At 43.2% G+C, this 15,379-nt stretch overlaps 2 protein-coding genes across 5 annotated transcripts in view; both read right to left on the reverse strand.

The window, feature by feature from the left end:
• Window positions 1-9,986, reverse strand: part of CLIC4 (chloride intracellular channel 4) — an 84,384-nt gene extending 74,398 nt beyond the window's left edge. The window contains exon 1 of the mRNA XM_033422540.1: window positions 9,485-9,986. Within this exon, the coding sequence (XP_033278431.1) occupies window positions 9,485-9,556 (72 nt within the window). The 5' untranslated portion in view covers window positions 9,557-9,986. The remainder of the gene's footprint in view (window positions 1-9,484) is intronic.
• Window positions 1-15,379, reverse strand: part of NCMAP (non-compact myelin associated protein) — a 561,420-nt gene that overhangs the window by 380,917 nt on the left and 165,124 nt on the right. The window lies entirely within an intron of this gene.

The raw sequence follows: 15,379 nt of genomic DNA on the forward strand, positions 1-15,379 counted from the left end.
ATTAGGACACATAACAAAATAGCAATAGCAGTCATTTCAAGAAAAAGGGGATATAAATAATTTTTATTTTATGGTGCTTTTCTGTGTTCTAAGTTGTCTACAGTAAACAAGAGTTGCTTTTATTAACTGGAAAAAAACATTTTTTTAAAGCACAATACATACAAATGAATATACTAGGAAGCATAAGGAAAATGACATTACTTTTCAAATTTAGGGCCAATATTTAAACTAAAACAGACTACAGTTAGATACTATTTATTCTGAGTCACTTTTTTTAGGTACATTTGCAATCAAGGGTCCTGCTGACAATTACAAAATGTAAATCAAGTCTATGTTATTGATGGCTAGCAACAGTTTTTACTTGATATAATGAAGAATCAAAAAGCCCTCAACATTTTTAAATCAAAAATGTAGATGCCTGAGTTAACTAAAATATTCTGTAACTTAGAAGATCAAATAATACAAAACTTCATACTCTTCATAAGTTTATGTCTCTGCAAATTTTTCAGTTAAGTCTTGTGCATATGTATATTCAAAGCCAAAATTTCATTTAAGTCTAACCATCTTCTTTTTCTCTTGATTAGTCTATGTAGTGTGGTCTCACCACTCTTCCATTTCCCTACGTAGCACAACGGCCTGATTCGGTTGTCTTTAGCTTTTAATGAACTTTCACTCTAGCAATCTACCACCCGGTGTCCACCTCCATAATAAAGCAACTGGTTGTTAGCTGAGGAAAACATGCGTAGAACTCACATATTGTTAAAAAAGTTCTTAATTACTTCAGCTTTCATCTAACTGTTTGTTTTTGTATTCTCCAATGTTTGTTCAGATTCTCCTTTTCCCTTCTCTCACACATACAAATAAATAGCTATGCTGCATGATGGTAAAATTCAATACTTAAATTATTACAGACGATTGACATTTTTACTATTCTAATGAAAACTTAATCCTTTTCACAAAAATGAATTATTTCACCTGTAAAGTTGGAAGTAATAATTTTATTACCAAAAAAGTGTAAAAAACCTGTTACACCTCTTGCTTAGAGTTACACTGTATTTCAGCTCTAAGCAAAGCAAAAAAAAAAAATCTACAGAACAAAATTTATGCTCTGAGGGTCAATACATGGCCCTGGTTCTAATATTGTTACTTCTTCAAAATAGATTTTTTTTAATTTATTTGTTTATTTATTTTTGGCTGCATTGGATCTTTGTTGCGGTACACGGGCTTCTCATTGCAGTGGCTTCTCTTGTTGCAGAGCCCGGGCTGTAGGCGCACAGGCTTCAGTAGTTGTAGCTCGCGGGCTCTAGAGCACAGGCTCAGTAGTTGTGGCGCACGGGCTTAGTTGCTCTGCGGCATGTGGGATCTTCCCGGACCAGGGCTCGAACCCGTGTCCCCTGCACTGGCAGGCGGATTCTTAACCACTGCGCCACCAGGGAAGCCCTCTTCAAAATACTGATATTAAAATATAAAAGACTCCTAGGCCATCTTTGGCACAACTTTCAAATATAGTCTCATTTATCTACATAAGTTATTTTCATAAATTTAGACTAATACAGTCTCCTGGTTTTATATTTTAAATAAAGGAAAATAACAGAAACCAAACAAGGTTAACTGATATTCCTTACACCATTTCTTGGTACTGAGCACTGATGGATAAAAGTCAGGTCTCCAAAAAGACAAAAGGATTAAAACTTCCAAGAGAATTCACAAACTGATGCCCTGAATTAAGTTTAGATTTCTGTTAAAGCATACTTGGACAGTTTGTAATCACGACCTTAATGCTATTTTCCTTCAGAAACTCCCTTTCCATTTTCTACAGGAACCTATACAATGGGCAAACCTATCCTAACTTACTCCACTACTTGATCAAAATCTTAATTCATGCCTTAATCACACTTCCCACCCTGACTAACAAATTTCCCTTTTATAGACTCACTAATTCCCTATTCAGGAGACATTAGAACACTGAGGCTCCATAGTGCCAATGAAACAGGAAGTGGGAAAGTCTTGCTCACCATCCTTTTACCAGCTTCCAGGCATCTCTGTAAGCATCCTTCCAAACCAACTCAGATTTTTTAGTGACAGCCAGGTCCTCCGCATTGCCTCTTTCCTATTATTATTCATACCATTAGGCTTTTTTTTTTAATTGACGTATAGCTGATTTACAATGCCGTGTTAGTTTCAGGTGTACAGCACAGTAATTCAGTTTTATACACACACACATTCTTTTTCAGATTCTCTTCCTTTATAGGTTATTACGAAATATTGAGTATAGTTCCCTGTACTATACAGCAGGTCCTTGTTGGTTATCTCCTTTATATATAGTAGTGTGTATATGTTAATCCCAACCTCCTAATTTATCCCTCCCACCCACCCGCCCCTTACCGTTAGACTTTTCATGTGCTCAGTCACCTTGTCTCAGAATCCTCCCATCTCTTACCCATTTGGGGCCCCTTTCTCTCAGAATTTTACATTTAACCAAAATTATCACCTTGGCCTTTGCTCAGAGAGGCACTGTTAGGTCTTCAAGAACAGCTCAGACAAAACATAATAAGAATAGAGTTCCCATTAACTTCACATTTTTACATTCATTTCTATCTCCTGAATTTTCCCCTATGGAAACCTCAAATGAATGTCAAACCAATTCATCCAATGTAACACTGTCTTGACGTTGAGTTAGTTTTTGTTCAATTATTAAAACAAAGTTCTCAGCATCATTGCCTTTAGAAAATTTATTTCATCTGTCTGTGTTTTAAAAAAAAGCCTGCGCTCAAAACAAAATATAAAGAACTCCTGGGCTTCCCTGGTGGCGCAGTAGTTAAGAATCCGCCTGCAAGTGCAGGGCACACGGGTTCGAGCCCTGGTCCGGGAAGATCCCACATGCCGCGGAGCAACTATGCCCGTGCACCACAGCTACCGAGCCTTCGCTCTAGAGCCCGCAAGCCACAACTACTGAGCCCATGCACCACAACTACTGAAGTCCACACCCCTAAAGCCTGTGCTCCGCAACAAGAGACGCCACCGCAATGAGAAGCCCACGCACCTCAACAAGAGTAGCCCCCGCTCGCCGCAACTAGAGAAAGCCCGTGTGCAGCAATGAAGACCCAACGCAGCCAAAAATAAATAAATAAATAAAATTAATTTTTAAAAAAAGAACTCCCATTTTATACTGTAAAAAAACAGCTGAGAGTTTGTCCATCTGTACAATCCATTTGCACCTTCCCAAATGCTGCTGGGAAGTTGTTGAATAGACAGCAATCCAAAAAGTAGGGAAGTGTTGGGAGGACAAACAAGACTAAAAGTTAGGTTTTAAAAGTCTCATTCTCAACTTTTAAATAACTTCTCTCCCTGGCACTATAGGTTTGAAGCATTGCTGGGTCCTTCTTCTTCGAAAGTATCATCTGTCTACTGTTTCCTGCATAACGAGTTTACGAATGATGTCAAAACTAATACTCCCATTCTTGGCTATTCCCAATTCACTTATTCCAGCCACTTTTTCAAGGTCAAGTTAAAGCTTACTTCCATCTTTCCCCATATGTCCTGGCCCAACTTAATGTGAACCACACTTGGCTCGTTAAGTATGTACCATCCTGTATTGTTTTCTTTCCAATAAAATTTATAAACCTAAAGGTAGAAAATGTTTAATAATTTCTTATATCTCCCATAATTTCTTATATCTCCCATAGTACCTAACTCAGTATTAGGCACTTCCTTCATGACAACAAATGCTTTAAATCACAGATAATAAAATGGAAGTGACTTTAACGATCATGTAGCCCAAACCTTTCTTCTATACCTTGCCTGTATGAATTATGTTCGACACTCAGAATGCCACCATTTAGAACAATGGTTCCTAATCCCCCCAAAAAAAGACTAATATAGAATTTTAAATGTAATTTCAAGGATTTACAGAATCCCCTGAATTCTATTAATGAAGCCCACATTTAAGAATAATATTCTATTGGAGGGGGCTTCCCTGGTGGCGCAGTGGTTGAGAATCTGCCTGCCAATGCAGAAGACACGGGTTTGAGCCCTGGTCTGGGAAGATCCCACATGCCGCGGAGCTACTAGGCCCGTGAGCCACAACTACTGAGCCTGCGCGTCTGGAGCCTCTGCTCCTCAACAAGAGAGGCCGCGATAGTGAGAGGCCCGCGCACCGCGATGAAGAGAGGCCCCCCTTGCCGCAACTAGAGAAAGCCCTCACACAGAAACAAAGACCCAACACAGCCAAAAATAATAAATTAATTTTTTTAAAAAAGCCTATTTAAAAAAAAGATATCTATACAGATAGATATAGATAGATAGATATATACTATTGGAGGGGGGACTTCCCTCGTGGTCCAGTGGTTAAGAATCCGCCTTCCAATGCAGGGAATGTGGGTTTGATCTCTGGTCAGGGAACTAGGATCCCACATGCCGCAGGGCAACTAAGCCCGCACGCAACAACTACTCGGGCCACAACTAGAAAGCCCGCATGCCGCAACTGCAGAGCCCATGCGCTCTGGAGCCCGTGCACCACAACTAGAGAGAAGCCCGCACGCCACAAGGAAGAGCCCACGTGCTGCAATGAAAGATTCCCTGTGCTGCAATTAAGACCCGACACAGCCAAATAAATAAATATATATATATATATATATATATTTTTTTTTTTTAAAGAATAGGGCTTCCCTGGTGGCGCAGTGGTTGAGAGTCCGCCTGCCGATACAGGGGACACGGGTTCGTGCCCCGGTCTGGGAAGATCCCACATGCCGCGGAGCGGCTGGGCCCGTGAGCCATGGCCGCTGAGCCCGCGCATCCGGAGCCTGTGCTCCGCAACGGGAGAAGCCACAACAGTGAGAGGCCCGCGTATCGCAAAAAAAAAAAAAAAAAAGAATAATATACTTTTGGGAATTCCCTGGAAGCCCAGTTAGGACTCTGCATTTTCACTGCCAAGGGCCTGGGTTCAATCCCTGGTCGGAGAACTAAGATCCTGCAAAGCCACACTGTATGGCCAAAAAAAAACCAAAAGAAAAAAGAAAAAAAAGAATATACTATCTATCATCAACAACAAAAATAGGTGACTACTGTGTGCCAAGCACTATTCCTAATACTTTACATAGCATGATATATGGTTAGATCATATTTCCCAGCACTCCTTGCAGTTAGACGAAACCATGTGATTAAAGTTCTCCCCATTGGAGTATGAAAGGAACTGACAGGTAGAAGTTCTGGGCTGCGGGTCTTGAGATAAGCCTCCTCCATACTCTTCACCTCCCACTGCTGCAACCAGGACTTCTCAGCAACCAGCTCTGTCAACTGTGAGGATGACAATGCTATGGGGGTTGGTGGAAAAAGAAGCTGGAAAGACTTTGGTCCCTAAATGACTCTACGGAGAAAAGCCACTAACATCTAGAACACCCTCCCTGGGCTGCTAAGTGAGAAAGGAAATAAGCTTCCATTTTGTCTGAACCACTGTTTGAGGCAGAATACAGTATTTCTTACAGAAGCTTAGACTACCCTAATTAATAGACGTAGATCACCAGTTAATCCCCTCGGCAACCCTATAAAATTGTGTTATTATTATTATCCTGATATTAGAGGTCAAGAAACTGAGGTACTGAGAACTGAAGAAACTTCCCTGACACACTACTAGAAGCCAGATTCAAGCCAAGCAGTCTGGCTCCAGGGTCCACACACATTAAAAATCCTGCCAAATATCTGAAAAGAAGCATTCTTATGTGTTAAGCCACTCTGCACCAGATTAACTTTTTACACCACCCCAATTCTAACAGTTTAGGGATGACTGCCAACAGTGAGTGTCCCAATGCAAAATGGCATGCCAACAACTTTAAATTCCAACCAATAAAACTAAACTCTGCAAAGGGACTCCTCCTAAACCAAAATCAGAAATACCATCACATCATACCAAAGATTCTAGTGGGGGCTGGGGGGAAGGCAGCAGCGTCAATAGGAGTTAGGCATATACAAGGGAAGGAAAAATCCAAAAGTTCAGTCTCTTCTCAACTTCTCTCATTCTGTTGGTCAACACAATATTTACTTTTACCCAATACAGAAATCTTGGCTTCCGAATTCTGAACGTAACCAAGAAGAAATATTGGTGGAAAATATATGGCAGATAAATGAAAAGCTCAGAAGTACCCAAAAAATGGAGGGGAAAAAAGATAGATAAAACCACACAGAGTTTCGGAGGTTGGAGGCTAGGCAAAGTTGAACAAATGAAGGACCAAGGTTTGAGAGTCAGATTACCAGGTTCTAATAAGTAAGTAGCTCTCAATTCCGAAGCATGCCAGATGCATATATTGACACCAAAATGCTCAGAAAGAAGGAAACAATCTCATTTCAACTATTTGGTACCCAGTTTGGTACCGACTCAGAACAATATACAGACCTTACCCTCAAGGAACTTACCGCCTATCTAGCAGGGGAGATGAGCATACAAATAAGTATATACAAAATGACACACAACTAGCATTTATTTACTTACTGTATACTAGACACTATTCTAAGCTTATTATCACCACATATATTAACTAATTTAATCCCATGAGGTTGGTCTATTAATATCCCACCTATGCAGATGAGGCAGAGAGGTTTATGTGTCCTGGGACACACAATTAGTAAGTGGACAAATTGGATTAGAAACCTGACAGCAGATAAGAGACCTTATGACCTTGCTAAAGGGTTTGAACTTCACCCTATTAATCAGTGGTCCCCAAGTGGGGCTGGTGTATCAAAATATATACATCTACTAGGCCCCGCAGGGTAGGGAAAGAGGGCATTCTAACTCTTGAGGATGACTGCCTTTGTAAGCCTCTTTTACTATTGGGAGGGTACCCTATCCTATAGGTGTTGCGGTAAACAAACAAAAATGGAGCACTGCTGTTATACAAGTGATGAGGATTCACTGGGCTCATGGACAGACATCTCCAAAGACAATACACACAAGTAAAGAAAAGTAGCTGTGAGTCCAGTCACACTAGTTGGGAAGGTCCTAGCCTATTTCTGTTCAATTTAATGCTACCTAAACAGGTGGCACTTTTAAACTCATTTCTTTTAAGTGTAGATAATAGGTTTCTGATACAAACTCAGATATCTCTTGGCAGAATAATTAACACTGCTTAACACACCACACTGGACAACCACAGCCTCTGCCCTTTCACTGCTTTCAAAATAATTGTATTTACAAGGGGATTTTCCCCCACTTGCATTTCCCACACATAGATTTTAGAAACTATAAGAACACTCTTTACTACAATTTACCTGGCCCCTTTTTCCCCTTTGAAACAGCTATCCTGATTTACATCAGTATAAAGTTTTACCTATGCCGAACCACAGGACAGCAGAAAACATTTCATTTCTTACTCCACAAAGGAGGAAAACAAGTCTCAGAGAGGGAAAACAACTTGCCCAGGTTAAACCAGCCAGTGAGTGCAAAACTGTGACTTGAACCTGGTTCTCTGCCAACAAGCCCAGTGACAGAGGCTTACAACTAGTGATAAGCAGGATGCTTTTAGGTGGCTCACGAACATTTTTTCTTTTAATAGTTATGCACACACACACAAAAAAATAGTTACGTACATAAGAAATATAGTCACCACACCTAATCCACGTTTTCACAGGTATTGCTTAGGGCAATGTGTTTATGTTTTTTAAAAAACGGGCTGAATTTAGTAAATAATAATACCAATTCAACACATATATGGAAAACTAAGAAGGGGTATGCAAGTGACTAAAGTTTGGGAAACACCTCTCTCCTTCTAACAAAAGTTAAATTAATAGTAAGTAGGGCATTAAGCATTGATCTACTCGTCTCTAATTCATATACTTTATTTCTTTTTCTTGTCTTATTATATTGGCTAGACCTCCAGTATAATGCTGAAAAGAAGCCATTACTGATAGTACCCTTATCTGACACTAAACTTAATGATACTTCTAAAGTAACATGTTTAAGTAACATGTTTTTTAGGTGTTTAGTAGATACACTGTTTTTGAATTTATGGAAATTCATTCCTATTCCTGGCTCAGTTAAAATTTTTTAACATTTATCTCTGACCCACTCTTCTCCCTTCTCCATGCTGTCTCCCACTCCTCTTCCTTTTTCTTATTTCAGGTTTCTTCCTACATTCCCTGCATCTCAAAGTACTATATCTGCCACTCGAAGCAACTGAGACTCTTTGAAGATATTCTGGGGGTTCTATACCTGTCTGTTGTTTCAGTTCCCTGAATCAAATGTTTCTAAAACTGATAACTGAAAGAAAATCCTAAAACAAACACTGTTTCCATCACTTGCAGATCATTTCTTCTTTCCATGTCTTAAACACACCCTTCAGTGTCTCCCGTTCTTTAAAATAAAAACTCAGGAAAAAAAGAATAAAATTGTTCTGGATTTCTGTTAAACTCTCCAATTCAGAGCCTGGTTCTGAAAGAGCCTGCTTAAGTAAGTGACTAAGAAAGAAAATCTCGAGGATTTTAAAGAAGTTTTGAGGGAGGCAGTTGAATCCAGATGTTCGTAACTTCTATCTTTCATCTTTGCTAAAACGAAAAATATTAAAGAAAAAAGGAAAGGGCTAGAGGTAGTACTTGTCTACAAATATGGTAGTTTCAGGATATATAAACTGAAAAGACCAGAAGGGAAAAATCAACCCTTTAAAGCCAAAGCAAGTGAGGAGTTCTTTCCCTCATCAGTTTTTCTTTCAAAACAAAAGGGCACACACAATCTTTCCCGAGGCAGCAACACCGAGGGGAGCAGCCCAAATGTTGCATCATACAAAACACTCGCGCTTGAGAAGCAAGAAAATCAGATGGTGGTAAAATAACTAAGACAGAAAAACCCAAGTTGGGAATCTCAGCCTTTTCCTGAGGCCCAGGAATGTCTGCTCGTTTTAAAAAATTGTTTCAGATGGAATCGAAAATTAAAGTTACAGTTTCCTACCAGCCGAGAGCGAAACGCTCAGAAAGCGTTCAAAGAAGTTCAGCTCATCAGCTCACGACGGGCTCGAGGCTTCGCCTCCCGGGCTGGGGGTGAACTTGGGAGAGCCGAGGGCTGGGGTGGGGTGAGGTGAGGTCGGGCGTCCGGGCGGTGGCGGGGGAGAGGGGGTGACAGGACACAGCCGTGCACGGGTCCCACGGGTTGGCGGCTTCCGGGGCACCCGGCGGGAGGGGGGCAGCTCGTCCCACCCGGACGCGGGACGACGGTGCGGCGTCCGCCGAGGCCAGCGCGGCGGGAGGCGGTGCCCCCCCCGTCCAGCAGTGCTGTCTTTCTGGGGTCCCGGTCCCAACCCGGCTCCCTCGACGGGCCTCGGCGGCTGGAGGGCGCGGGCGGCCGAAGACAATGGCCCGGGGGCGCGGGAGCGGCGCTCCCCCTCGGCCCGGGCGCGGGGCGCCGCGCGGGGGCGCTGCGGCTAAGGAGCGCCCAGGGACGCCGCCCCCCGCGGCCGGGCGAGCGCCGGGGGCTCGGAGGGGTGGGACGGAGGCGAGCGCTCACCTTGACGAAGAGCTCGATGATGGGTTCTTTGTCCTCCTCCTTCAACCCGTTCAGCGGCATCGACAACGCCATGGCCGGTTCGGCTGGACTCCGCGGTCGGCGGCGGCTGCTTCTGCTCCGGGGCTGCTCTAGCTACGGACTCCTGTCGCGCAGCGCCTCCCTGGACACTCCCGGCGTCTAACTCGCCTCAGCCTCGGCGCCTCAGGATCTATTCCTCAGCACCGCCCCACGCCCAGCGCGCGACTCTTAAGTAAGCCGCAGCCCCAGCCTTTTCAAGTCGCTGGGCGGAGTAGCGGGGGCGGGGCCCCGTTGGGGGCGGGGCCAAAGCTCCGCTTCTCGGGACTCCGTGAGGAAAGAGGACAGCCCGGGCTCGGGGGCGTGGTCTCGGGTGAGGGAGGTGGACGGACCGCTCTGGCTCCTCGAGGCAGCTATAGCGGCTTGACCTAGGCTCGGGGGAGTGGCCTTGGTGGGGACCGAACGAAGCCAAGGCTTGGGCGGGCGGTGGGCGGAACTCTAAGCCTCGCCTCCAGAGGAGACGGAAGGGAAAGTCCCCCGGGGACCAGCGCCTGACACCGCCTCCCGCCGAAGCGCGGGCGCGTCCTCGCAGCTGCTGCTGGCGCTGTGCCAGGTGACCTCAGCTTTCCGTCGCCTAGAGAGGCAAGAAGGCGCCTCCCGTCTTCTACCCCGCTGCAGCCCCCAGGACTCATCGCCCTTTCCCGCATTAGTCGCCTCCCCAACGCTCTGTGTTAGGCGGAGCTCCCTTTTCCCTTTTGGGAAAGTTTTCATCCCCTTAGAAACACCGTTTTTTCCCTCCTCTGACTTCTTCATTTTCCCGTTTGACTCTCCCGTCACTTCTGCCTTGGGAGCCAGCGTATTCACAAATATTTATGAGGCCCTACAGTGTTCCAAGCCCCCGGTGATAAACAGCACGGACGCGATCCCTCTCCTCTGAGAGCCTACAGTCTTGAACGGCAACCCCAGTGCCTGAAGGCTACAACGAACTCCCAAGCCGTTGTCGATACAGTTCCCCTTTCCTGGCGTGATTTCTTTCCCCATTCACCTGGCAAACCTGAGTGTGGTTTGCCAGACCTGCTTTACCCAATTCTCTGATTCTCCTCCGGTGGGGAAGGAAGAAATTCACATTTTAACAAGCACCTGGACTTTTTTTTTTTTCACTGTTACTTGGTACTGTTGCTCTAAATCTACCTACACTTTCAATCTTAGTCAATGAATACGTTTGGCTGATTAACAACAGAGTCTACTGTTTGCTAAAGATAGCACCAGGACGTTTTTGATGTAGGTGGTCCTCCAACTGGAAAAACTGTACTGGGGATTGAAGCCGCTGAGGACAGGGGCTGTGATACTTTGAGCCAGGAACCGGGTCTGGGTTTGCTACTGTTGAATGCCTGGGGCAAATGTCACCCCCTCTGGAAACAGTTACTTGTCCCCTCTTCTGACTTTCGGTAATACATGACTCAGCTTCTCCTCACCTTCCAGTTTAAGTTGAAGGCTGAGTCCTGAGAGGGCCAGCCCTAGGTTTGTCTTTCCACATCCTCAGTGCATAGCACATGTCAGAATGTTTGAACAAACTGAAGGTATGCGTGAAAATACAGTGAAACCTGCAGTTTCTCCCTCTCCCAGTCTGTAGCAAGTTGCTCAAATATTCTTGCAGGGACTCTGTTAAAGAAGCATCCTACCCCAGAGCACATGATCTGGAGTCAGACTAAGTCCTGAAACTGCAAGATCCTGAAATCCCTAAGCCTTAGTTTCATTCTCTAGATGGGGGGTGGGACTGTTACTGGTCTATGCCTTACCACACGTCCTGCTCAGTCAGTGATAGCTGTTATCACTGCACTGGGCCTTGTACTGTCCCTGTCCACCCCTGTAGGCTAGGATGGCATCATATTCAGGTGCCTCCAAGACCAGCTTGTTTGTTGGAAAGAAGTAAATGCCAGGAGGCTGTCAGGGAAGCCCTAAAGTGAATATCTTAATAAAGCAAGTCACACAGATTTTTTTGTTTCCCTGTGCATATAAAAGTTATGTTTGCTCTATACTGTAGTGTATTAAGTGTGCAATAGCATTATGCCTGAAAAAATAATGTACATACCTTAATTTAAAAATAATGCTTTTGGGGCTTCCCTGGTGGCGCAGTGTTTAAGAATCTGCCTGCCAATGCAAGGGACACAGGGACACAGGTTCGATCCCTTGGCTGGGAAGATCCCACATGCCACAGAGCAACTGAGTCCGTGCGCCACAACTACTGAGCCTGTGCTCTAGAGCCCGCGTGCCACAACTACTGAAGCCCGCACGCCTAGAGCCCGTGCTCTGCAACAAGAAAAGCCACCGCAGTGATAAGCCCATGCACCGCAACAAAGAATAGCCCCCACTCGCCTCAACTAGAGAAAGCCCGCACGCAGCAATGAAGACCCAACGCAACATAAAATAAATTTATGTTTAAAAAAAGCTCTTTAAATAAATAAATAATGCTGTTAAGGAATTCCCAGCGTTCCAGTGGTTAGGACTCTGTGCTTTCACTGCCGAGGGTGCAGGTTTGATCCCTGGATGGGGAACTAAGATCCTGCAAGCCGCGCGGCACAGCCAAAAAAAGTTAAAATATTTGCAAATGACACAATCAACAAGGGATTAGTCTCCAAAATCTACAAACAGTTCATGAGACTTAATATCATCAAAACAAACAACCCAATCAAAAAATGGGCAGAAGGGGCTTCCCTGGTGGCGCAGTGGTTGAGAGTCCGCCTGCCGGTGCAGGGGACACGGGTTCGTGCCCCAGTTCGGGAAGATCCCACATGCCGCGGAGCGGCTGGGCCCGTGAGCCATGGCCGCTGAGCCTGCGCGTCCGGAGCCCGTGCTCCGCAACGGGAGAGGCCACAACAGTGAGAAGCCCGCGTATCGCAAAAAAAAAAAAAAAAAAAAAAATGGGCAGAAGGCCTAAATAGACATTTCTCCAAAGAAGACATACAGATGGCCAAGAGGCACATGAAAAGATGTCCAACATCACTAATTATTAGAGAAATGCAAATCAAAACTACAATGAGATATCATCTCACTCCAGTCAAAATGGCTATCATCAAAAAATCCACAAACAATAAATGCGGGAGAGGGTGTGGAGAGAAGGGAACCCTCCTACACTGTTGGTGGGAATGTAAATTGGTGCAGCCACTATGGAGAACAGTATGAGTTCCTCAAAAAACTAAAAATAGAGCTACCATATGACCCTGCAATCCCACTCCTGGGCATATATCCAGAGAAAAGCATGGTCCAAAAGGATACATGCACCCCAGTGTTCAATGCAGCACTGTTTACAATAGCCAAGACATGAAAGCAACCTAAATGTCCATCAACAGAGAAGTGGATAAAGAAGATGTGGTACATATATACAACGGAACATTACTCAGCCATTAAAAAGAATGAAATAATGCCATTTGCAGCAACATGGATGGATCTAGAGATTGTCATACTGAGTGAAGTAAGTCAGACAGAGAAAGAGAAATATTGTATGACACCCCTTATATGTGGAATCTAAAAGGAAATGATACAAATGAACTTATTTACAAACCAGAAACAGGGTCACAGACTTAGAGAACAAACTTATGGTTATGGTTATGGGGGTGGGGGGGAAGGGTGGGGGAAAGGGATAGGGAGTTTAGGATGTACACACTGCTATATTTTAAATGGATAACCAACAAGGACCTACTGGTTCCCTACAGGGAACTCTGCTCAATATTATCTGGCAGCCCGGGTGGGGGGGAGTTTGGGGGAGAATGGATACATGTATATGTATGGCTGAGTGCACTTTGCTGTGCACCTGAAACTATCACAACATTGTTAATCTCCTATACTCCAATATAAAATAAAAAGTTAAAACAAATTTTTAATTAAAAATTAAATTTTTTAATTTTTAAAATAAATTAAAAATTAATTACTTAAAAATAAAAAATAATGCTGTTGGTACACTAGACCTGGGTCTCAAATACTTTTTCTTTGCTAGCTAAGTGACAATGGGAAAAATAGCAAATTAGTCTCTAAGCCTCAGTTTCTTTATTTATGAGATAGGGATGATAATAATACTAATTTCACAGGGTAATTGTAAGGATTAAGTGAGATAATACATGTAAAGGATCTAACAGAGTACTTGGCACATTATAGGTGTGAGATACATTTTAAAAATACATAAATTAAATACATTAAAATAATGGTGTTGGGAAATGGTGCCAATAGACTTGCTCTATGCAGGGTTGCCAAAACCCTTCAGTTTGTAACAAATGCAATATCTGCAAAGCACAATAAAGTATGATAAGATCATGTATGCCTATAGTCATTATTTATGCTCTCCTATGCGTAACTCAGTGCCTGGGGCATAATAAAATAATAATCTTGATAAGATTGAGTGAAAGAATAAATAAAATTTAAACATTGCCTTTTAACTTCCCATGTCCTAAGTTTCACATCATTGTTTCTCTCACTGCGCCTATAATAGGTGCTTAATTAATCTCTAGTGATGTCAGTCAACCCAGCTATGGAAAATTCCAATGCAGCTTTGAACTTCAAATGTGTCCCAATGATATGAATTAGGTCCTATAAAATCCTGCTAATTGTGACTTAGCCATCATTTTGGCTAAAGTTTAACCTGAATGCTTTGTCCACAGAAGCACCAACTTTCCAGCCTCCCTGTAGATATGGACTCCCCTGGAGGAAGCAAAGTCACTCAACAAACATAGGAGCTGGAGACACATTTCAGTTCACCTTTTCTAGGTTCTAGAAATGGAGCTCCAGTGTGTGGGTCCAAGGACTGAGGTGTTCTTCCCGGCCACAGGCTCTACTACACAGACCTTTATTGAAAGGAGGACCATTCAGGTACCATTTGTAACAAGGATACAGCAGAGAGGCTGAGGCTCAGAGACTCAAGCAGTGTGCCTAAGGTTACACAGCTGGAAAAGCAGCAGAGCCAATAATCAAACCCAGATCTCTTTGTCCTTGTGCCCAGGTCCTGGCCAGGCATCTGCTCATAATACTGGCCTCCAAGAGTTCTTAGGAGCATTCAGAAAGATGGTACGTAAAGTTTTTGGCACAGGGTAGGCATTCAAAATATGTCACCTTCTGCTGCTTCTGCACAAACCCCTCTCTAACCCCTTCTCTCTTTTGTTTCACCATCCTAAGATGGAAAATTTTACATAACAGACCTCAGTTCAAATTCCAACCCTGCCACTCACCAGCTAAGGCAAATCATTTCACCTTGCCAGACCTCAGTTTCTTCTGTCAAGTGTGGGACTAATGTCTATAACAGAGGCTTATGTTGAGTCAGGGAGAGAAGGGAAAGTTTACACAGATGTGAGAGTCACCATTCACATCAAAAAGAGTTTATTAACGAAGCATCCATGGGTGCAGGATCTACTGGGCTGACTGTCTTCAACGTTAGTTCCAAAGAAAAACAACTGGAGATCTATTACCAACAATAAACAACCTCATGAACGTGATAAGGTATCAAGTTAATATTTTTTTAGAAAGCAGTGCCTTCCTATATTCAAAGCCCCACTAGTTAGAAATTTGGAAGAAAATGTCCCAATTATTAAAGCAACCAAAAACATAAAACTATCTGGGAAATAGGAAATCATCTCAATAATATGTGAAGTTCTATTCAAAAAAATGTTAATGCTTTTGAGAAACATATATATGTGAGACGATATATATATTCACCAAAAAAACCTTGAAAATGCTTAGATAAATGGAGAAGCATAATCTATTCTTGGATAGGAAGACTCAAAATCATTGTGACACTAGGTCTTTCTATCGATATATTAGTCAAAAATTTAATGTGATCCTCATATATCATCTTTGCATGCCTGTATATCACATTCTCATACCATACTCATCTTT

Source organism: Orcinus orca, chromosome 1 (genome assembly GCF_937001465.1).
Source record: "Orcinus orca chromosome 1, mOrcOrc1.1, whole genome shotgun sequence".
In the NCBI taxonomy this organism is placed as follows: Eukaryota; Metazoa; Chordata; class Mammalia; order Artiodactyla; family Delphinidae; genus Orcinus; species Orcinus orca.